This window comes from Schistocerca gregaria, chromosome 3 (assembly GCF_023897955.1).
Source record: "Schistocerca gregaria isolate iqSchGreg1 chromosome 3, iqSchGreg1.2, whole genome shotgun sequence".
Classification (NCBI taxonomy): domain Eukaryota; kingdom Metazoa; phylum Arthropoda; class Insecta; order Orthoptera; family Acrididae; genus Schistocerca; species Schistocerca gregaria.
In genome coordinates, this window is record NC_064922.1 from 592,116,466 (window position 1) to 592,140,470 (window position 24,005).

General features: G+C 40.9%; 1 protein-coding gene across 1 annotated transcript in view; it reads left to right on the forward strand.

Annotated features, from left to right (window-relative positions):
• Nucleotides 1-23,281, forward strand: part of LOC126353906 (glutamine-dependent NAD(+) synthetase) — a 190,750-nt gene extending 167,469 nt beyond the window's left edge. The window contains exons 15-16 of the mRNA XM_050003134.1: nucleotides 8,674-8,839; nucleotides 22,494-23,281. Coding sequence (XP_049859091.1) covers nucleotides 8,674-8,839; nucleotides 22,494-22,624 — 297 coding nt within the window. The 3' untranslated portion in view covers nucleotides 22,625-23,281. The remainder of the gene's footprint in view (nucleotides 1-8,673; nucleotides 8,840-22,493) is intronic.
• Nucleotides 23,282-24,005: the final 724 nt, after the last annotated feature.

Genomic DNA, 24,005 nt, shown 5'->3' on the forward strand with positions numbered 1-24,005 from the left:
GACTCTCTTCTTCGCTTTCTATGCTGGAAAGTCTCTGTCCTTCCTTTGTCCTACTCTTTTCCTTGCCTCTTCTCTTTACCCTCTTCTCTGCTGCGGCATTTGAGACCTCTCTTCTTTCCTTTCCATTTCTCTGTTCCTCCCTTCCTTTTTTCCCTCCCTGTGCGTGCCTGAAGGCCGATCCATGTGTTCCCATGCGTTGCTGGTGATGGGGTAACGCATAATTCCCCGCCCCGGGTAGACAGGTTGGACATGTACGAACCCCCTGGTAACGGCCAGGCCCAGGGAGGGGTGATTACCCGAGCTGGTACCTTCTGAATGTGCCGATAGTCCCTCTGTCTATTTCTCGGGAGGTGTGACCTGAGATGTGAACAATCACATAGGGCGGGAGTGCACTCAGAGAAGGCCCCCACAAGGAAGGAGTGTGCCATCCAAGACATAGGAAATTGTGGGGGATACTTCCGCAATGATTTCATCTATGTCTACAACTTCTGCTCATAAGCAAAAGTTAAATGAGTCTCAACCATGGACAATTCTTCCATAAGTGCCACAGTTCCTTGTTTCTCAGTCGGACGAAGGTCAAGACTTATCCACAGTCAACCCTTTCTTTATTCAGAAGGGTGTTGACGCAATTGCAGGTCCTGTAAAGTCCTGTTCCCGATCACGAAATGGCACCTTGTTGTTAGAAACAGTCAGTGCCCTCCAGGCACAAATTGCTGTGAACATCACTGCTACACACTTTCCCTATCTGGGTGGAAGCGCACCTCACTTTCAATTCATCACATGGGGAAGTTTATACACACTCCCTCGACGGATTGTTCGATGATGAAATTCAAAACTACCTGTCTGACCAGGGTGTAATGGCTGTTCATAGTCATGAAAAGGGTTGACAAGGACTGGGTTCCAACTCGTACTGTCTTCTTGACATTTGACAGAGTTCAACTCCCATCAAGCATTAAAGCGGGCTATGAGATAATTTCAGTTCGCCCTTACATCCCCAACCCTACACGTTGCTATCGGTGTCGGTGGTTCAATCGTACCAGCCAGTCGTGTTCCAATCCGGCCAAATGCGTTACGTGTGGAGAGGATACCCATGAGGCTGCTTGGCGACCTCCATCCCCTTGTTGCATTAACTGTATGGGCGACCACGTTCTTCCTCTAGAGATTGCCACATGATGAACGGCTTATTCAGGAAATCAGAGTGAAGTAAAAGGTGTCTACATTTGCTGCTCATAAGTTATTTGCCAGTCTAAAGCCCACTGTGCCTCCAGCAGGTACATATAGCACTTTCCTTGCAATCTCCTCGGCCTACTAAGGAGGCAGCCAGGCAGACTTGTGATCCAACCTTCAGTGCCACGGTCGTCAGATCGGCCAGCGCAAAGATAGCTCTTTCAACCTCCCCACGATCACCTGCTCACTCTACAGCTCACCCTTCATCGGCTTCTGCTAATCCATGAGCCCCAAAATCAGACTCCCGGACTCCAAAAAAGAGCCTACTTGCGAAGATTTTTTACGTACCTCGACAACACAACCATCAATTCCTCCCTCATTTCAACGTACTGTTTCCAAGAAGGCTGATAAGAAACCAATTTCCTCTCCTTCTTCGCCACAGCGTGTCTCATCTACAGCGCCACCTGGCAGTAACTGCCCTCGGCCGTCTTCTGTGTCGCCAAAGCGCACTGCTGGCAGCCGATCTACCAACCGATGGTTGGTGGCAGGAGCTGTCCCCGAACAACCTATGGATCAGGATCTTCTGCCTTTGGCTGGATGCTGTTCCACGCTGTTGGCTTCCAGCTCTCAGCAGTCGTTGAGAGCAACTGTGATGAAATTCTTCCCTTCACTGTTCACCTTATGTGAATTATCCATTGGAATATTCACGGCATTGGAGCCAATCGGTATGAATTGTTGATCCTCTTACAATCCTACTCACCGGTCATCTTCTGTCTTCCGGAAACAAAGCTGCGTCCCCACGATCACTTTGTTTCCCTCAGTTTCAGCCAGTCCAGTTTGATCTCCACTCTGTTGATGGCACTCCAGCACATGGGGGACTTATGATTCTTCTCCATGATACTGGCCATTATCACGCAATTCCCTTAAACACTTCCTTCCAAGTTGTCGCTCTCAGTCTTTCCCTTTCTGGATACACCTTCTCTCTTTGTACCGTATACATTCCATCGTCCACACCGATGACGAGAGCTGATCTCCTTCATCTCCTTGGTCAGCTCCCGCCCCCCTATTTGCAGGTTGGGGACTTCAATGCCCACCACCCACTTTGGGGATCTCCGCGTCCTTGTCAGCGACGCCCCCTATTGATTGACTTCTTCCACCAAGCGGATCTTCTCTGCCTCAACACTGTGGAACCTACATATTTGTCTCCATCCACAACGAATTTGTCTCATTTCGACTTTTCAGTCGGTACTGTTCAGCTAGCTCAGCGCCTTGAATGGTTCGCTCTTACTGATACACACTAGAGTGACCATTTTCCTTGTGTCCTTCGATTGCAGCTACAACTGCCATCTATGCACCTTAGACGCTGGAAGTTTGTCCAAGCCGATTGCACACTTCTTTCGTTTCTAGCGATAATCGGTGACCATCACTTTCCTAGAGTCGATGATCATGTCTCATGTTACAGAAGTTATTCTTACAGCCATGGAACGTTCAATACCTCGCACCTCCGATTTGCCCCGGCGCACCTCAGTTCCTTAGTGGAATAAGGTGTGCTGTGACGCAGTACGTGAACGGCAACGTGCTCCTCGCGTTTTCCGCCACCATCCTACTTTGACCATCTGTATCCATTATAAGCAGTTACATGCATGATGCCATCGCATCATCCGCAATAGCAAGTAACCAAGCTGGGACTTCTTTACTAGCTCTTTTAACACCTTCACTCCCTCCTCAGAAGTTTGGAGTTGCATTCGACAGTTATCTGGTGTGTATAGTTTCTCCCCAATCTCTAGGCTCACTGTCACGCAATGATACCTTAGTGGACCCCCATCACAATTTCTAACTCATTGGGTCAACACTTTGCTGAGATTTCGAGCTCTTCAAATTACCCACCAGCCTTTCTCCCGAAGAAACGTGCAGCGGAAGTGCAACGTCTTGCTTTCTCCTATCCCAATAGTGAAAACTATAATACTGTTTTCTCCATGTGGGAACTCCAATACGCACTCTGTTCTTCTCACTCTTCCGCCCCAGGACCGGATGGTGTCCACGTCCAAATATTGCTGCATTTATCTTACCATAGTCTGTGTTACCTCCTTCGCCTTTATAATCGACTTTGGCTTGAGAGTGATTTTCCCAGATGATGGCGGGAAGCTATCGTTCCTGTTCTGAAACCTGGAAAGGACAAACATCTCCCTTCTAGCTATTGCCCCATTTCTCTCACGAGTAGTGTATTGTGTAAGGTTTTTGAACATATGGTGAATTGCCATTTAGCCTGGTGGCTGGAGTCCCAAAGCCTTTTAACACCTGCCCAATGCAGTTTCCGAAAGCATCATTCTGCTGTTGACCACCTTGTTGCTCTCTCCACTTATATCATGAACAATTTTCTCAGGAAACGTCAAACAGTAGCAATATTTTTTTTATCTGGAGAGAGCATACGATACCTGTTGGAGACGGGCAGCCATCGCACACTGTTCTCTTGGGGCTTTCAATATCGGCTGCCCCTTTTTATTCGTGAATTTATGGCAGAGTGCACATTTAAAGTGCGGGTGAACACTACTCTCTCCCGTACTTCCTCCCAAGAAAACAGGGTACCCCAGGGCTTCGTGCTAAGTGTTGTACTGTTTGCCATTGCCATAAATCCAATTATGGATTGTATCCTTCCTGATGTCTCGGGCTCCCTCTTTGTGGATGATTTTGCGATCTACTACAGCTCTCGACGGGCCAACCTTTTTGAATGTCATCTTCAAGGTTGTCTCAATCGCCTCCTCTCTTGGAACATTGAAACCGGCTTCTGATTTTCTCCCAGTAAGACTGTTTGTGTCAATTTTTGGTGTCGTACGGAGTTTCTTCTGTCTTCTCTACATCTAGGCCCTGTTGACCTTCCGTTCGTGGACGTCGCTAAATTCTTGGGACTTACATTTGACAGAAAACTGTGCTGGCCCTCCCATGTTTCCTATCTTTTGGCTCGCTGTCTGCGATCCGTCACGCCCTCCGTGTTCTGAATGGTACCTCGTGGGGAGCAGACAGAGTGGTCCTTCTCTGCCTATATCGCGCCTTAGTGCACTCCGACATTGGACTATGGAAACGTAGTTTACTGCTCTGCTTGGCTGTCTGTTCTTCAGCATCTCAACTCTGTCCACCACTGTGGATTCTGTTTAGAGTCTGGAGCTTTTTACACCAGCCCTGTGGACAACCTTTATGCTGAGACTGCTGACCCTCCTCTGTCCAATCAGCGAGCTGTCCTGAGTTGTTTAGCTAGCCATTTGTCTTCCATGCCTACTAATGCATCCCATGACCTTTTTTCAGCACCTCCTTGGATGTAGAGTATGCAGGCTGCCCTTCCTCTCTACCACCACCACCACCACCACCACCACCACCACCACCACCACAACGAGTCCGCTTGTGTCAGCTGCTACGTTGTTTCTTTCCACTTTCCTAAAACTTTCTTGACAACTGGAGGTACAGCACCACCTTTGCTCCGTCCCGGACCTGCCTGCTCCGTGACCTTTATCAGCTTCCCAAGGATGGTACCCCTTCTCTCATTTATCGTCGAGCATTTGCTGCTCTATGCGCACAAATGAAGGATGCCACATTTATTTACACTGGTGGCTCAAAAACATCATTTGGTGTTGAGAGTGACTATATTGTTGGCGACACCCCTAATCGATTTTGGCTTACTGACCAGTGTTCAGTTTTTACTGCAGAGCTTTACACTGTTCTCCAGGCTGTCCAATACATCCATAGCCATCAGTGGATACAGTATATTATATGCTCAGATCCGCTCAGCTCTCTCCTCAGTCTCCAAGCTCTCTACCCTGTCCGACCTTTGGTCCACCGGATTCAGGACTGCCTCCACTTGCTCCACTTACGGGGCGTATCTGTGGCATTCCTCTGGGTGTGGCATTCCTCTGGATCCCAGGACATGTTGGTATCTGGGGAAACGAGGTGGCCGATATACCGGCCAAGGCTGCAGTCTCTCTTCCTCAGCCTGCTGTTCACATGGTTCCCTTCGCCAATGTACAGAGTGTTTTATCTCTTCGTGTTGCTCTTTCATGGAACACACATTGGTCTGCACTTCCCAATAATAAATTTCAGGATGTGAAAGCTCTTCCCTGTGCTTGGACCTCTTCCTCTGGAACTCATCGTCTAGAGGAGGTAATTTTAACTAGTCTCTGGATAGGGCACTGTCTTTTAGCCATCGACATCTTTTAAGTGGTGATACTCCCCCACTTTGTCCCCATTGCACTCTACTGTGGATGGTGAGAGACCTTTTACTTGACAATAGCAAGGAAGGAACAATGGTATATGTTCCCTTTTGCAAATTTATAGAAAATAATCCCAGAAAGGACCTTTTCCTAACCTCCACTAGAAAGTATGCAAAAAATGACATCAGCATTCTAAATATACTGATTTTTTACTTGGCTCGTGCTCTTCTTGTGATTGATATGCACTGGTTCGACTTTGAGATTTAATACACTCTCTAACTACAATGTTTTTTTATTATTTGATTGTGCATATTTTGATGCTTTTTGTGCAGTTTTTAGCATTTTTCATGCATAATTGGTCTCTAGTAATGACAGTAGTGTGACCCAATTAATGATTTTGTGAATGCTTCAATTTATCCATCTACAGGAATGTTCCCTCATTCCAAATGCAGAACTTTGACTAACATTCATTACGTTCTGTCTCTTGACTGAGTCAGAATCCAAACTTGATTTGGAAGAATGAAATTTATTATGTGTTGAAATTGTATTATTTTAGTGATTACATTGATTATTTGATGTTGAATAATAATAATAATTATTATTATTATTAGTAGTAGTAGTAGTAGTAGTAGTAGTAGTAGTAGTAGTAGTAGTATCATCATCTTAGGCAGCCAAACTCCACTTTTCCATTGATAAGTGACAGGAAGTACATACTGAGATTGAGAAATTCATCACAAGATTTATCGTTTCATGGAACACACTCGTTTCATAATATAGGTGGGTGGAGAGGAAGGGGTGTTGGGCTTGGAGGATAGAAGGCGTCAGGACCAGAAAGAAAAGATGTTTATGCAACAGTCTTGCCCTCACACAAAATGAATGCAGGGTGGCGCATGAAAAACTGGCCATGACTACAGACTGCTCGCGAATTATGCACGAATTGTACTTTTACAAGTAAATGGTCATTAGATTGATATTGGTCAATAGTGCTAAACAAAGGTTCTTACTTAAATACTATACTGGATTAGCAGACCCTTGAGTACTTTAGATTGAAGAAGTTGCTACAGTGGATCATGATGAATGTTGACAGTGATATGACAAGCTGTCTGTAAATCTCTTTTTCAGTAAGACTCTGCATTACAAAAACATGCTAAAGTAATCCGTGACAGGAATGACAATATACAGATTGTGTATTTGCCTCCACCAAATATTAGCATATGATGAGCTATCAAAAAACCGTACATTTTAACTATACCTGTATTCATTTCTTTGATTTTAGGCTGCGGAATTGATGCAAAAAAGTGGATATTATGGGTATGCATCTATGAAGGAACAGTGGACATTGAATGGAAGTGGGATGTAATTTTTTTCATAGAAAAATTGCATTGAAAACTACAGACACACATGTAATTTTCAATGAAAAAAGCAGTTTCTACATCTCTGATTTTGCCATTTGCAGTATCAATTTACGAAAGAGTCTCAGATTCAGAAAGTAGTTTTGAATAATTTCTGCAGTCTGTTTTATTTATATTGCCTCAGTCAAATCTTGAGTGTCAAGTCATAGTTTACGCATCTGTTTAAGGAGTTGGATATTCTGACTACTGCTTCACAGTATATCTAGTCCCTAATGAAGTTTGTTGTAAATAATCCACTGCATTTCAAAAGGAACTATGAAGTACACAATTACAATACCAGAAGGAAAAATGGCATTCATTACCCCACATTAAGGTTGTCTTTAGCCAAAAAGGGGTGCACACTACTGAAACTAAAATTTTTGGTCACTTACACAGTGATATAAAATGCGTTAACAGGCAGCAAAGTAAATTTTGAAAACAAACTGAAAAAATTTCACCTTGACAACTCCTCTGATTCTGTAGAAAAGTGCTGTTATTATAATGTGTAAAAGGTGGTGGGGTAGGAATTGCCAACTCGCATCTACTTAATAATAATAATAATAATAATAATAATAATAATAATAATAATAATAATAATAATAATAAAGCAAAACAACTTATAAATCTTCTGTTTGTAGCCATATTTACAAATTAATTTGGGATGTTTATAAAATGCCTTGTACCACAATATTATGGTGTATTGTGCAATTGGCATATCTAACAACTACTTAACTGATTGTTATCACTGGTGTGCTCCAGAAATATATAGTATAGAGTGAAACCAATTGGGTTCCTCAGTGCCTGGTAACAACCTTAATGTAAGACACTAATCACAGATAACAGGATTAGGTGATAATGACTCAGTGCTTAAGGCAGCATGTAGAGGAGTTGACTGGAGCAGTCAAAAGTTTTGTGATGGTCTTGTTGAAAGGAACAACAGCTATAAGCAGTGTGTGGTATGGAGTCGTGTGTTTGTGGCTTGATGCTGAAAATGTGTTGAGCAGTAGACAATTTGTGAATTGGTCAAAAATAACCACCCATAGTATTGTGCAGGACCTCTTGTTCTCTCCACCTCTCTGTCTGCTGATCTACACTGTATCTTGGTACAAGTGCTTACAGAGAGGGGGATAGCTTTCTTTAAACTTATAAATGGGATTAAATCTCCAGTTTATTGATAGTTTGTCAAAAGACATTTGTTTTCACAGTCATCAGAATATAACAAAATTCAAGTTCATATTGATAAAAACATGAACTTTTCATTATTGCAATAGTCAGCTGAGAAAGTGAGGAGTTGTAAGAATTCCTCATCTCTAGGGTGTGGATGTGGCTCAGCTATTTCTTTCCCAAATTCTTTCACGCGGTAGAACTACACCAGCAAGGTATGCATGAAAGCTTCTGTGTCTCGTTATTTGTCATATTATTCATAAGGAAGAGTGATTTACTCATTCAAACCCATTGTTCGGCAGTTTTTTAGTATTATTTGTTGGTCTAGGACCATTGTTAAGTTGGATTAACTGCATAAGTAGATAATATTCAAATAATAGATGCACGATTTCACTGATTCAGTGTGAGAACATCACAGAATACCTTAATAAAACCCATTGGGAGTTGCTGCAAGACATGACTGTGCACTTCAGACCTTGGAGGTATACACAAAATCTGTCTTGCTGCTTGACATTTGAAATTATAAAAGAGAGGGGAGAAATTAATTCCAGTAACTCATGTGCTCTCCACTGCAAACCATACACCGTAGATGTTGGACAAGAGTTCTATCGGATTAATCCTATCAGTCTTGCAGTAGTAGCTCAGTTGGTAAGAACAGTAAAAGGAAAGGTTCAGATTTAGTTAGTCTAACATACAGTCGTTTTTTATATTTGTAAATTTCATGTCTCAAAAGATACATAAAAATGTTTCAGCTTGTGACTCTGAAGGCCTCAACAGATGATTCTTGGGAGCACAGCAAGGGTAAACTGGTTTCAGATAGCACTTCAAGAACACTTACAGAAGAAGGTGCTAGTAAGGGAACGTCTCCAAAGGTGTCCAACAGGTCAAGAGCTTCTGGGCTAAATAAAATGATGTCAGGTAAGTTTATCAGCTATTCATCTTTGCTACAGTTGAACTAAAATACATTTGTTAACCTGAACTAAAAGGTGCCAATTTAATTTCAGTGTAACACAACATCTACTCTAGTTCTTGCTCATCCAGTGAATGCTAGTTTTAAGCTCTCTAAACAGCTGGAACAACTCAATGTTGGACTTGTATGACTAGTGTAATTCATTCAGTATGCCTTTGAATCTGACTACTGTATTAAGTTTCGGTCTTCCTCTACTATGTTAATGTCAAAAGTGCACTCAGATCCAAATCTGATGAGGTAACATGCAGTGCTGAAAGTACATTTTTCATACACCAAAATCTAGCCAGAACAGAACTCAGTCCTGGTCATTTCTGCTATTGATTCACACATTGAATTTTCCAGAATATACAAACATAAGATATTTCAGGAACTTCCCAGAAATGATAAATACTTAATAATAGATAATTTCTGGTGGTTTTGCACACACAGCACGCATCATGCCAGCCAGCTACGCTAACCCCTATACTATACTGTGTGCTTCACAGCTTGTGACATTGCTCCCTCTCTTGGAGAAACAGCAACCACCCATTTCAGAAGTTCTCATTGGAGCAGACTGCAGCACCCTGGGTCTAGATCTTGCCAGTGGTCCTCTGTATGGCGGTACTGTTGGATTCCCATGTCCAAGTCGTGTTGTTTCGTCACCTTCAGTGGTCCTCTGTATGGCAGTACTGGTGGGATTCCCATGTTCTAATTGTGTTGTTATGTCACCTTCACTATGAGTGTCAGAAGTACCCCTTTTCATAATTGTTGAGTGGGTCTTTAGTTTCCTCGAACCTCCCATTGTCGATCTGCACCTCAAGCCTGTATTAGGGATGCATATAGTGGACGTCTCCACTTTTGTCTTCCTGATGAAGGGTCATAATCCTAGCGTTCATAATACATGACAAAGGATACAGTGCAGCCCAAAGTAGTGCTTTAATAACTTTCTGCATAGTCTCACTTTTTATACAGGTGTAAAAATCCTTACTACATCTCCTGGTCTGTTCCTTGGCATGATAATGCTCTTGGTCTCCCTCCTGGGTCCTCAAGAAAGCAGGCTGTCTTGCTTCTGAAGTCCTGGTGTTAAGGTGTTTCACATAGTAATCCTGACTATTGCGTGATTGAAATGGGAAGAGTGTATCCCTTGTCATTTTGCCTTCATGACCATGGAGCGGAAACAATGGCTCCATGTGTTGTATTTGAATGTTGTGACTAGCAGTATTGTATCCCAATCTGTTTGACATCGACGTACATTGAGAGCAAGTCAGCCATTATCTTATTAAAGCATTCCGTGAAGCCACTTCAGTATTGTGGTAGGCAGTTGTTGTTATGTGGGATATGTCGCAGTGTGGAATTACCTGTTAACAGTCTGGACTGGAAAATTTTTCCACAGTCAGGGATCATCACATGGGATGTTCTGTTGCACTTCAAACTGATGTCTTCTACAGCGAACTTTGCAATTTCCAGAACTTCAGCAATCAGAAGAATTTTGATGATAGCATAGTGTGTGAGGTACTCAGTGCAGACTGTTATCTATCAATTCCTGTTTGTCAACTTTGGAAACTTACCCAAGAAGTTAATTCAAACTCAGTGGAAGTGCGCTTCTGCAGACACAGTTGGCACCAGATGCCCTGGGGATAACTATGGCATGTGCATCTATCTGTTCAGCTGCATTGTCATTTAATGCAGCAATGACAAAGATTCCATCCCTGCTGCTGTGTTTCACCAAAGAACTCCTTGTGTTTGTATCAGTTTTTGTATATCACTTTGATGTCATATTCCTGAAGTCTCAGTGCCCATCTCACCAGTTGACCTGATTGATCCTTCAGTCAAGTTAGCCAGCATAGAGAATGGTGGTCTGTCACACTATGACTAGTTTGCCAAATAAATTTGGCCGGAACTTGTTGATAGTCCAAACAGCTGCAAGGCTCTGTGTCTCAGTTGTAGAGGAATTACTCTCAGAGTTGTAAGCATAAGCTATCACTTTCTCAGCACCTTTCTGAATTTGTGCCAGAGCTGCACTTATTCCATAACAGCTTGCATCAGTGTGAAGTTTTGTTTTGTCACTCTCATAATACAGTACTAGGACTGGAGATGGTGATAGTGCCTCCGTAAGGACATGTAAAGATCTTTCTTGCACCTCAATGCTGAAAGCCCAAAGGCTGAACACATTTCATCATGGTTGTCACGCAGCTTAGATGTTCTTCAAATGTCTTTGAAAGAATAAGAATGTCCTCCAGATAGCAAATACACATTGTCCATTTAAGTTTTGAAGCACATTGTCCCTCACATGTTCTAAGGTGGCTGGAGCATTACACAGTCCAAACAGCATGTCTTTGAACTCAGAGGCCATCAGGAGTTAGATGGTGGTGTTTTCCTGGTGAGCCTAGTCAACCATGATTTTCCAGTAGCCTTTCTGCATGTTTGTTATTGAGAAGTACTTTACTCATTGCTGTACACTAATGAGACCTCAGACTGCTTGAAAAGAGCAGACATCTTTGTAGTTTTGTTCAGTCATAAATAGTCGATTGAGAGATGCAGAGTACTGTTTTTGTTCAAAATAACCACAGGAGGGAACAAACGACACTCTTGAGGTTCATGATGCCATCTTGCAGCATATTCTCTGCTGCTTCCTGGATTGTCTAATATTCAGCCAGTGACAGCCTATACGAACCTTGGCTAATTGGTGAATAATCCCCAGTCTTGATACAGTGATTTATCATTGGCCACTTGCTGTTTATTTTCTCCTCTCCAGATTTTTTAAGCATCCAATAACTGACACAGAACGGTTATCACTTGTCGAGGTATTTACTCAGTTAGGCCAAATCCTATTGGCAGTTCCATAGCAGCTTCCCCCCCTTTCATCATCTGTAGTTGTAGCGGAACACTATTCTTTGTCATTGGCACTACACTGCCCTTCCTGGACTGGCTCAGTTGTCCCTCTGCACTTACCTTTAGGGATGAGTTCTGGCTGCTCATGACAGTTAGTGATGTATAATTGTGGCTAATCATTCTCAGTGCTTATGCTTGTCACTGGCATGTAGATTTCTTTTGTGAGCCATAGTTGCTTTTTGCAGTTGACGAAAGCCTCGTAGTTTAAATGAGCATCTTAAATGGTGAGTGGAACTTCCCTCTCCTTGCTGATGGCAGTAATGTCTTCAAAGAGGAGACTATGTTTTCTTGTAGGTAGAACTAAAGATTGATGAAGTTGTGTTCTTCCACACACTATGGCTGCTTGTGATGCATGCGAGAAGTTCCATCTGACACTAACATTATGACTGCATTCTGTTAACACAGCAAATTTGAAGGGCTGTGTTCTGTCATTGATAGTTATTATTGCAATACATGTTCCTGTCAGCTGGACGTATTTCTGCATTTGTGATTTTCTACACAATTGGTTTTGGATCATGGAGCATAAATCATCATTAGCTGATGATGATGATGATCAGCATTTGATCTTACAGATCAGGATTCCCCTGAGTCGACTAGCAGCTACACAGGTTGACCATGGCTGATGATGACAAAGAGATTTCCTGACAACTTGGTGACTGTTGAGCACGGAGGACTTTCATTTTGGCAGTCTCGCCTCCATAGATGGTTGCCTCACTTAGTTTTCCTCAAGTCAACAGCTAGGTGAGTGGCTACTACATCATATGGCAGCATAAAATGGCTGCAGCATGATGTTGTCCAGGGTACGAAGATTGACTTCATCCCATAGGTCGACTATAATCATCTTCAGTTGACTTGAAAGATAGTTGTTATGTGATGGCATAGTAGTTGTCAAAAACTGGCCTCCTTCCTGTGCAGAGACAAACATGTTTCTTTGGCCTCCCAGATGGTCTGCTCTTCTACATGGCATTATATTTGGTATAGTTGTTGATTGTACCTATGTTGACCAGTGCTGAATTGTCACACGGCATAAGTCTGAGTTGGCCAATATATTCTTCGTGCAGCATTTGTCTGGTGGCAGGGGTTAGTGTTCTTTATCCAACAGTACTGTTTGTGTAAAATGTTTCTCTCTTCTCTCAACGCCTACTATATGAGAGAGGCGATGTGATGGTCTTTCACAGCTGCCTTAGGGACCATTCAGAAGTCAGACATACTTCTTTCCCACGATTCTTTCTCTGTTACATTTCCTCAATTGCTTCATCAGCACTTGAATTCCTTGGTTGTTTTGAAGAAGAACATAGTGTGTCTTGTGAGACTCTTTTCTTCAAGTATAAGATTTATCAACTTTGGTATATTTATCAACTTTGGTATATTTATCAACTTTGGTATATTTATCAACTTTGGTATATTTGGATTCACAATGTGGCATAGGACCAAAACAGTCTGCATGTAGGACTGTCATTTCCACATGACGTTACACCCTGTTCTTCAGTTGATCTTCTGCCAAGTGGACTTGCTGCTGATTGTCGCCAAACTTTTTCTTCAGTTCAGGCTGGAATTTATCTCAACTATCCAGCTTCCCTTCATTGTTTTCGTACCACTATTGGGCTGTTCCACCCAAGTAAAAGTACACTTTTACCAAACACTTCAAGTCATCCCGCATGTTGTTTATAGCTTGTAGGTTGAATTTTTTCATCCATTTTGTTGAGTCTTGACCTGTGTCTCCAGAAGACACTGATGGATGCCTGATGTGCAGTTGGCTTAGTGCTGGCTTGGAATCCATTGGAATTATGAATATATAGACCATGAGAATGAGCTATTGCTTGTATTCTGGTTCCTGTTCATGTGAGTAACAGCTTTCATATTTCCTAATTAAAGCCATAGTGATGTGGATGTTTTGAAGTGCTCAACATCTACTCCAAGAATGTCATGTCAAAAACCACAATGAAGTCCAAATCTGGAAGCAGGACTCGATGAAATACAACCCTTAGTGTTTGAATGCCAATGTACTGCCAGTACAGACCTCAACTCCTGGAAAAAGGGTGCTGCTATTTATACAGATATCGAGTATTCCTGAACATATAAAAACATAAGGTCCTTCGAATAGGTGATCTGCAACATGCCATCTGGTGATGGATACTTCTTAACCACACTGCACGTACCACTTCGCACAGCACAATTTTTACTCCCCACAGTCCCTTTCATTGCCAGTTTGACTATTACTCAATGCTTCAAAATTTAGCAATAGATGGCACTGTAAGTGTCTTAATGTCAAGTGGGTTGGCTACAAATGACAGATGAATTGCAACACAATGGCTATGGCTTGCCTAAAAAGTTTGTTTCATGCATTCTTAACTTTGTCATTTACCGAGTTTTTGTATTTTGATAATACAAGGTCAAATAAATAAAAAGATTGTTTACATTAATTTTTATCTTCACTGCATTTTTGTTTAGTTAGCGCCTCATCCTCATCTGTGGTATCACTATTATAAATCATTATAGTCATCATCCTAGCAGGATAGGCGCAAAACTTACATCTTTGTTGTGCCAAAAATTTTTCTTTTCGAGGTGGTTGTCGTTATGGTGTGACCTGAGAACGCAACACTCTCTCTCTCTCTCTCTCTCTCTCTCTCTCTCTCTCAATAAATAGTGGATTTCACTTCTATTGATCATCTGGTAAGCAAGATTTATGAGACAGGCGAAATACCCTCAGACATCAAGAAGAATATAATTATTCCAATCACAAAGAAAGCAGGTGTTGACAGATGTGAAAATTACCAACCAATCAGTTTAATAAGCCACAGCTACAAAATACTAACACGAATTCTTTACAGACGATTGGAAAAACTAATAGAAGCCGACCTCGGGGAAGATCAGTTTGGATTCCGTAGAAATACTGGAACACGTGAGGCAATACTGACTTTACGACTTTCTTAGAAGAGAGATTAAGGAAAGGCAAACCTACGTTTCTAGTATTTGTAGACTTAGAATTTGAAAGAGAGTATTCCAGTCAACATTCTCAAAAGCTTTCTCTAAGGGTGGCAGGGGTAAAATACAGGGAGCGAAAGGCTATTTACAATTTGTACAGAAACCAGATGGCAGTTATGAGAGTCGAGGGACATGAAAGGGAAGCAGTGGTTGGGAAGGGAGTAAGACAGGGTTGTAGCCTCTCCCCCGATGTTATTCAATCTGTATATTGAGCAAGCAGTAAAGGAAACGAAAGAAAAATTCGGAGTAGGTATTAAAATCCATGGAGAAAAAATAAAAATGTTGAGGTTCACCGATGACATTGTAATTCTGTCAGAGACAGCAAAAGACTTGGAAGAGCAGTTGAATGGAATGGACAGTATCTTGAGAGGAGTATATAAGATGACCATCAACAAAAGCAAAACGAGGGTAATGGAATGTAGTCAAATGAAGTCGAGTGATGCTGAGGGAATTAGATTAGGAAATGAGACACTAAAAGTAGTAAAGGAGTTTTGCTATTTGGGGAGCAAAATAACTGATGATGGTCGAGGTAGAGAGGATATAAAATGTAGACTGACAATGGCAAGGAAAGTGTTTCTGAAGAAGAGAAATTTGTTAACATCGAGTATAGATTTAAGTGTCAGGAAGTCATTTCTGAAAGTATTTGTATGGAGTGTAGCCATGTATGGAAGTGAAACATGGACGATAAATAGTTTGGACAAGAAGAGAATAAAAGCTTTCGAAATGTGGTTCTACAGAAGAATGCTGAAGATTAGGTGGGTAGATCACATAACTAATGATGAAGTATTGAATAGGATTGAGGAGAAGAGAAGTTTGTGGCACAACTTGACCAGAAGAAGGGATCGGTTGGTAGGACGTCTTCTGAGGCATCAAGGGATCACCAATTTAGTATTGGAGGGCAGCGTGGAGGGTAAAAATTGTAGAGGGAGACCAAGAGATGAATAAACTATGCAGATTCAGAAGGATGTAGGTTGCAGTAGGTACTGGGAGATGAAGAAGCTTGCACAGGATAGAGTAGCATGGAGAGTTGCATCAAACCAGTCTCAGGACTGAAGACCACAACAACAACAACATTGATGTGAGAATGTTTTGTGTCTCTTGCTCCCAACCATATTTTCTGCCTGCCACTACCTCATTGGCTGAACCGGCAGCTGACACACCCATCAGTCCCGTCATACCGCCCGATGAGTGTCGACAACATTGCTGCATGAAACACTAAATATACCAGTAGCTCCAATCTAAACTTTTACCATTTTCTGCAGAAATGTATGCTATTGATGAGTATTTGTCCAATTTTAAAGTTGGTTCAGTTCAAAGTACAAATTGATTCAGGAAAACTGCAGTTTAAACATGGTAGACATTCATAAAAAGCCAAAGTACGCAGTGTAGCTTCCCGTGGTTGGCAGTACAGCAGAATTTACTGGCTGCACAACACCCTCCCTCCGCACACACGCCATAGTTCAGTTTCTCAGCCAAGCTGGTGTCACTGTTTCCTCTTTAACCATTCCATAGTGCTGTGCTCCAGCAACAGTGAAACAAGGGCAGCAGTATCTACTATGTAGCAGGACAAATGTAATAACGGCAACAAATATGTAAATAAAATATCACAATCATAATTCACCACAATTCTCAAACTTTCGCTCTCCCACAATCTAATGAAGCTGTCTGGTGGAAAAACCCACTGCAGAGATACTACATAGTTAATTCTCATGGTAACCATTGCTATTAGACTTTTATTTTCTAGACAATTAATTCTGGTTTAATTTTCTTCTTTCTTGTTTTATCTGTGTGTCACAATTGTCACAATCTTGTACTAATGCTGGTAACATTTTTCCCTGGTATTCTAGGTTGTGAACAGTGACTGAATTTCTTTATGCAATCCACTTGGTGTCCCCCCCCCCCCCCCCCCCATGAACCATGGACCTTGCCGTTGGTGGGGAGGCTTGCGTGCCTCAGCGATACAGATGGCCGTACCGTAGGTGCAACCACAACGGAGGGGTATCTGTTGAGAGGCCAGACAAACGTGTGGTTCCTGAAAAGGGGCAGCAGCCTTTTCAGTAGTTGCAGGGGCAACAGTCTGGATGATTGACTGATCTGGCCTTGCAACATTAACCAAAACGGACTTGCTGTGCTGGTACTGCGAACGGCTGAAAGCAAGGGGAAACTACAGCCGTAATTCTTCCCGAGGACATGCAGCTTTACTGTATGATTAAATGATGATGGCATCCTCTTGGGTAAAATATTCCGGAGGTAAAATAGTCCCCCATTCGGATCTCCGGGCGGGGACTACTCAGGAGGATGTCGTTATCAGGAGAAAGAAAACTGGCGTTCTACGGATCGGAGCGTGGAATGTCAGATCCCTTAATCGGGCAGGTAGGTTAGAAAATTTAAAAAGGGAAATGGATAGGTTAAAGTTAGATATAGTGGGAATTAGTGAAGTTCGGTGGCAGGAGGAACAAGACTTCTGGTCAGGTGACTACAGGGTTATAAACACACAATCAAATAGGGGTAATGCAGGAGTAGGTTTAATAATGAATAGGAAAATAGGAATGCGGGTAAGCTACTACAAACAGCATAGTGAACGCATTATTGTGGCCAAGATAGATACGAAGCCCACACCTACTACAGTAGTACAAGTTTATATGCCAACTAGCTCTGCAGATGATGAAGAAATTGAAGAAATGTATGATGAAATAAAAGAAATTATTCAGATAGTGAAGGGAGACGAAAATTTAATAGTAATGGGTGACTGGAATTCGAGTGTAGGAAAAGGGAGAGAAGGAAACATAGTAGGTGAATATGGATTGGGGCTAAGAAATGAAAGAGGAAGCCGCCTAGTAGAATTTTGCACAGAGCACAGCTTAATCATAGCTAACACTTGGTTTAAAAATCATGAAAGAAGGTTGTATACGTGGAAGACCCCTGGAGATACTAAAAGGTATCAGATAGATTATATAATGGTAAGACAGAGATTTAGGAACCAGGTTTTAAGTTGTAAGACATTTCCAGGGGCAGATGTGGACTCTGACCACAATCTATTGGTTATGACCTGTAGAGTAAAACTGAAGAAACTGCAAAAATGAGGGAAATTAAGGAGATGGGACCTGGATAAACTGAAAGAACCAGAGGTTGTACAGAGTTTCAGAGAGAGCATAGGGGAACAATTGACAGGAATAGGGGAAAGAAATACAGTAGAAGAAGAATGGGTAGCTCTGAGGGATGTAGTAGTGAAGGCAGCAGAGGATGAAGTAGGTACAAAGACGAGGGCTGCTAGAAATCCTTGGGTAACAGAAGAAATATTGAATTTAATTGATGAAAGGAGAAAATATAAAAATGCAGTAAATGAAGCAGGCAAAAAGGAATACAAACGTCTCAAAAATGAGATCGACAGGAAGTGCAAAATGGCTAAGCAGGGATGGCTAGAGGACAAATGTAAGGATGTAGAAGCTTATCTCACTAGGGGTAAGATAGATACTGCCTACAGGAAAATCAAAGAGACCTTTGGAGAGAAGAGAACCAAGTGTATGAATATCAAGAGCTCAGATGGCAGCCCAGTTCTAAGCAAAGAAGGGAAGGCAGAAAGGTGGAAGGAGTATATAGAAGGTTTATACAAGGGTGATGTACTTGAGGACAATATTATGGAAATGGAAGAGGATGTAGATGAAGACGAAATGGGAGATACGATACTGCATGAAGAGTTTGACAGAGCACTGAAAGACCTGAGTCGAAACAAGGCCCCCGGAGTAGACAACATTCCATTTGAACTACTGACGGCCTTGGGAGAGCCAGTCCTGACTACACTCTTCCATCTGGTGAGCAAGATGTATGAGACAGGCGAAATACCCTCAGACTTCAAGAAGAATATAATAATTCCAATCCCAAAGAAAGCAGGTGCTGACAGATGTGAAAATTACCGAACTATCAGTTTAATAAGCCACGGCTGCAAAATACTAACGCGAATTCTTTACAGACGAATGGAAAAACTGGTAGATGCAGACCTCGGGGAGGATCAGTTTGGATTCCGTCGAAATGTTGGAACACGTGAGGCAATACTGACCTTACGACTTATCTTAGAAGAAAGATTAAGAAAAGGCAAACCTACGTTTCTAGCATTTGTAGACTTAGAGAAAGCTTTTGACAATGTTGACTGGAATACTCTTTTTCAAATTCTAAAGGTGGCAGGGGTAAAATACAGGGAGCGAAAGGCTATTTATAATTTGTACAGAAACCAGATGGCAGTCATAAGAGTCGAGGGGCATGAAAGGGAAGCAGTGGTTGGGAAAGGAGTGAGACAGGGTTGTAGCCTCTCCCCGATGTTATTCAATCTGTATATTGAGCAAGCAGTAAAGGAAACAAAAGAAAAATTTGGAGTAGGTATTAAAATTCATGGAGACGAAGTAAAAACTTTGAGGTTCGCCGATGACATTGTAATTCTGTCAGAGACGGCAAAGGACTTGGAAGAGCAGTTGAACGGAATGGACAGTGTCTTGAAAGGAGGATATAAGATGAACATTAACAAAAGCAAAACGAGGATAATGGAATGTAGTCAAATTAAATCGGGTGATGCTGAGGGAATTAGATTAGGAAATGAGACACTTAATGTAGTAAGGAGTTTTGCTATTTAGGAAGTAAAATAACTGATGATGGTCGAAGTAGAGAGGATATAAAATGTAGACTGGCAATGGCAAGGAAAGCGTTTCTGAAGAAGAGAAATTTGTTAACATCGAATATAGATTTATGTATCAGGAAGTCGTTTCTGAAAGTATTTGTTTGGAGTGTAGCCATGTATGGAAGTGAAACATGGACGATAACTAGTTTGGACAAGAAGAGAATAGAAGCTTTCGAAATGTGGTGCTACAGAAGAACACTGAAGATAAGGTGGATGGATCACGTAACTAATGAGGAGGTATTGAATAGGATTGGGGAGAAGAGAAGTTTGTGGCACAACTTGACTAGAAGAAGGGATCGGTTGGTAGGACATGTTTTGAGGCATCAAGGGATCACAAATTTAGCATTGGAGGGCAGCGTGGAGGGTAAAAATCGTAGAGGGAGACCGAGAGATGAGTACACTAAGCAGATTCAGAAGGATGTAGGTTGCAGTAGGTACTGGGAGATGAAGCAGCTTGCACAGGATAGAGTAGCATGGAGAGCTGCATCAAACCAGTCTCAGGACTGAAGACAACAACAACAACAATCCACTTGGTAAATCATTACAGTTGCTCTGAACCAAATAAAATGTTGACTGGGATTCAGAATCAAGTAATGGATTTTGAGGGACAACATTTTCGCCTTTGAATGTTACCTCTACTTAAAAAGTGCCATAAATAGATGTATACTGTATCTACTCATCAGTGAGAACTTTTATTAAAAACCTGTTCAAATACAACAAAAATCTGTAAGTTGATTCCTCCTTTGTTTCACAAAATTGTCAATTTTAAAACAGATCGTTAGATTGTTGTATTGGCTAATTCGTAGTTTCTCGACTAGTGCTGCGAGTCAACAGTCACATGATTGTTCGAGCAAGATGGATACTGTGTCAAGTGCTTCGGTGTATCAGGAATCTTGAGCCTATTCGAATTCAGGTATTGTTTGCTAAGCCCTAAATTTGAACAAATCATCAGTGGCCAAAGTTCCATCTGAAAATGTAAGATGACCCCTATAATCGTTCATTAAACAATGTAAAAATGTTAATCTCAGCTGCAATGGTGTAATCTGTGAATATGAGAGAGCCATATATTTTCTAAATGGCTAAATTGGGGGGAAAATCTCATCTTACAGTTGGATAGATATGGTAATTGTCCTGTAGCCAAAAAAAAAACATAAAAAGCAAAATTACATTGGTTTCTAATTTTTGTGCAACTGGCACAAGAGATTTTTGTTATGCTGTCCACCTTTGTGGCAAAAAAATTGAAAGTGAGAAACCACAAGCATATTCCACAACATACAGTATGTCTCAGGGTCATGTTCAAAATGTTTTGTGCATTTCAGCTGCATTCGTAATTGGAGCACTTATCTTTCAGATAACCCCACATACAGAAGTCACACTGATTAAAATCAGGTGATGTAGACGGTTAGACAGTTGGGAAATGACGGCTGATAATTCTAACATTCCCATGGTGCCTCTGCAGCAGCCACTTCACTGGCTGTGCATTGTGCAGAGGAGTGGCATCTAGCATAAAAATGATCCTACCAACACATTCACACTGTTGAAGAGTTGGAATGAAGTTGGTGTGCAAACAACTCTCATAGCGTTTACCAGTGACTGTACAGATAACAGGATCTGCATAACTCATCTTCTCAAAAAATATGGTCATACGATAAACAGTTCTGACAACATACAACCCACAGTCACTTTTGCTGAATGAAATGGTTCCAGCTACCACACGTGTGTATGTTCCATTGCTCAGATTTGACAATTGTGCATATTGGCATGTCCTTGGATATAAAAATGGGATTTGTCTATCCACAGAATGTTCCATGGCCATCCATTGTCCATTTTCAAGTGGGTAAGAAATTCCAGAATGAATGTCCTGCTGGCAGGTCAGCAAGAAGCAACTCCTGAACATGGCGATTTTGTATGGATAGCAGAGCAGAGTGTTCCGAAGGATTTTATGCACAGTGCTTGCAGACATGTCCACTGTTCAGACAATTCCACATTTGCTGCATGTTTGCACACCACTGCTCAACCCCTCTTGCAATGCTGTGGCTACACCTTCAAGAGACATCAGGTCAACTTCTTTCCTCCCTGCACTTCAAAAGAAACTATCTTTTTCGAATTTTCTAATTATTTTCTACAGACCCTTAGCAGGCACTGGACAAGTGCCTTCTTTCATGCCCTTGAGTGTCCATAACTGCTTCTGAAATATTGGTAAAGCTCTTTTAAAGGAATAATGATGTGCCAACAGCGCACAATCCTTCATGGAGACAGTCATGTTGGACTTCTCGCATGCTAACTGAGAAATAGCCGTTTGCCGCACACGTGTTGGTGTGCATATTTTCTCTTTCTACAGTGTTTTGAAACTGGAACTTGAATTATAGGCATCCTGTGCATGGAAAGAAATGGAAGTCACACATTATAATTCTTTTTGCACATATAAATTAGTCACCTTTTGCGTCACACTTGTCAGCAGGCTTTGGTCATAAAAGTGTTAGAAAATTTCATTTTATTTATTAACCCTGTATGGCAAAATATTTGGCAGACAAAGTAATCATAGTTCGGAAAGATAGCATAGTTGATTATTAACAGTCAAGTCAGTCTTATGAAACATCAACTTCCATAAATATTATAGCAGAAGGAGAAATAAACAAGATTCCATCTTTGTGAGGCACAGAAAGTAGTGAAGTAACCAGAAAACTTGACTAATCTGTTTCAACAGAATAAACATTTTCATCTGATTTTGGCTGTTCTGTATAAATATCCCTTGGAAGCTTTGTATCTGTTCTCAGTAATGATTATTTCCATTCAATCAATTTAAAATTACTTCATCAATTCAGTTACATGTTTCAAGAGTGGTTGAATGTAAATAGTTATTACTGTTAAAGTATAATAACTGCTACCCCCAATCCAAAAAATTGTTAACATTAAAATGCATCTATTTTTCTGGTCATTTCCTCTGATGTACTTGTAAAGGAGGTGCAAAAAAATCCAAAATATTTTGCACATAAATGTATCATTTTGTTGTGTGCATGAACAGGAACTTAAATCCTTTCCTCTAGTTCTAGACTAATGTGTGTCTGTATTTCCAGATTCTCACATTGGAGTTGTGGTGCCTAATTCACCTGTAATCAATGTTACCATGTCAGGAAACACATGTGCCAGTCGTATGTTCAGACCAATTGTCAACTCGCATTCTGATATTGAACTGAAAGCAATTTGAACACTGATCAAAAATATCAAAGTACAGCACATAAAATGCTACATAGCTAACGGTGTGATGCTCTGTGTTTGCTCTTCTGGTGGATCCAGTCTGACTCTCATATCTGAAGAATTTACATAAATCATAATTTACTTTTAATGCAGAGTCATTATGATGATCATAACAGAATCATTGAGATACATGTTGAACATACTTTTCGATAGCTATTAGCACAGTTAACTGTGATTCTGTAATGCAGTGTGATAGCCCAGTAAATGCTCAAATCATTCCCTAATCATTTATTGTTTGACTGTACTGTGATTTCTTAAACAACAGTCGTAGAGAAGTAGATGTTAGCCAGTATAAATGTTGCCAATGTGATACATCATTGTTAATGTTTTGTGACCAAAGATGTAACTTCATATTTGTACATACATACATATCTGGATGAGAGTGGCTTTAAAAGCGACTGATGAATATTTTACTTACATCACAGTATAAGGTTGTCAGTATGTATCAGTAATGATAGCTGATATGCATTATAGAGGATTAGATATTTTATTGCATTTAAGAAACTGTATACTATTATTTTTCTAGTTCTGCTGTATTTTATGAATGTTATTTACACTCAAATTAAATTGAATTGATAATGATAAAATTTCGTTCTTGTGAAAATCATTGATTTGTTTCCTCTTTTAGATTCATTTACCTTACAGCTGTTTCTTGAAAGTGTCATTTAAATCATGGGAGAAAAAATACTCTTGTTGTCATGAGGCAAAATAAATGCAGTACCCATTCAACTATATTTTACACAGTAGAAGATACAGCTGCTAAGAAGTTTTGGGTGGTGTAAATTGCACTATTGTAATAATCAGAAATGTTCACATGGATCATTGAAAAGTGATGCGAATATTCAGTGTTTAGTGAAAGTGTATTCACTGACTACATAATTAATCTCATTTCAATACTATATTAAAACAAAAGTTAGCTATAGCAAATTACAAATGTAATTTGACAGAAAAGAAGCATGCATGCTATACAGAATGGAACCAGAATGTGCTGCTTTAATTTTGAAGATAATTGTGACTTTATCAGCAAACACAATTCATATTCCTCAAAATACTTATAAGGAGTAGTTTGGTGTTGGAATAGATTTATTTTTGTTATTAGTGCCAATATTTCCAGACTAGCATAGAATTTCGGGAATTTTTCATTGTTTTAGTTTTCAGTTAAATTTTTGCATATTTGACTGGTAAGAAACAATACTCAAACAAAGGATATTATGGTATCTCACTACTGCAGAATAATACTACAGCAATAAAAAGTGAAAGAGGGAAAAAATGAAAATAAAACCTAAGGTGCAAAGGAAATGTGCCAGATACAACAACTAAACACAGTGCTT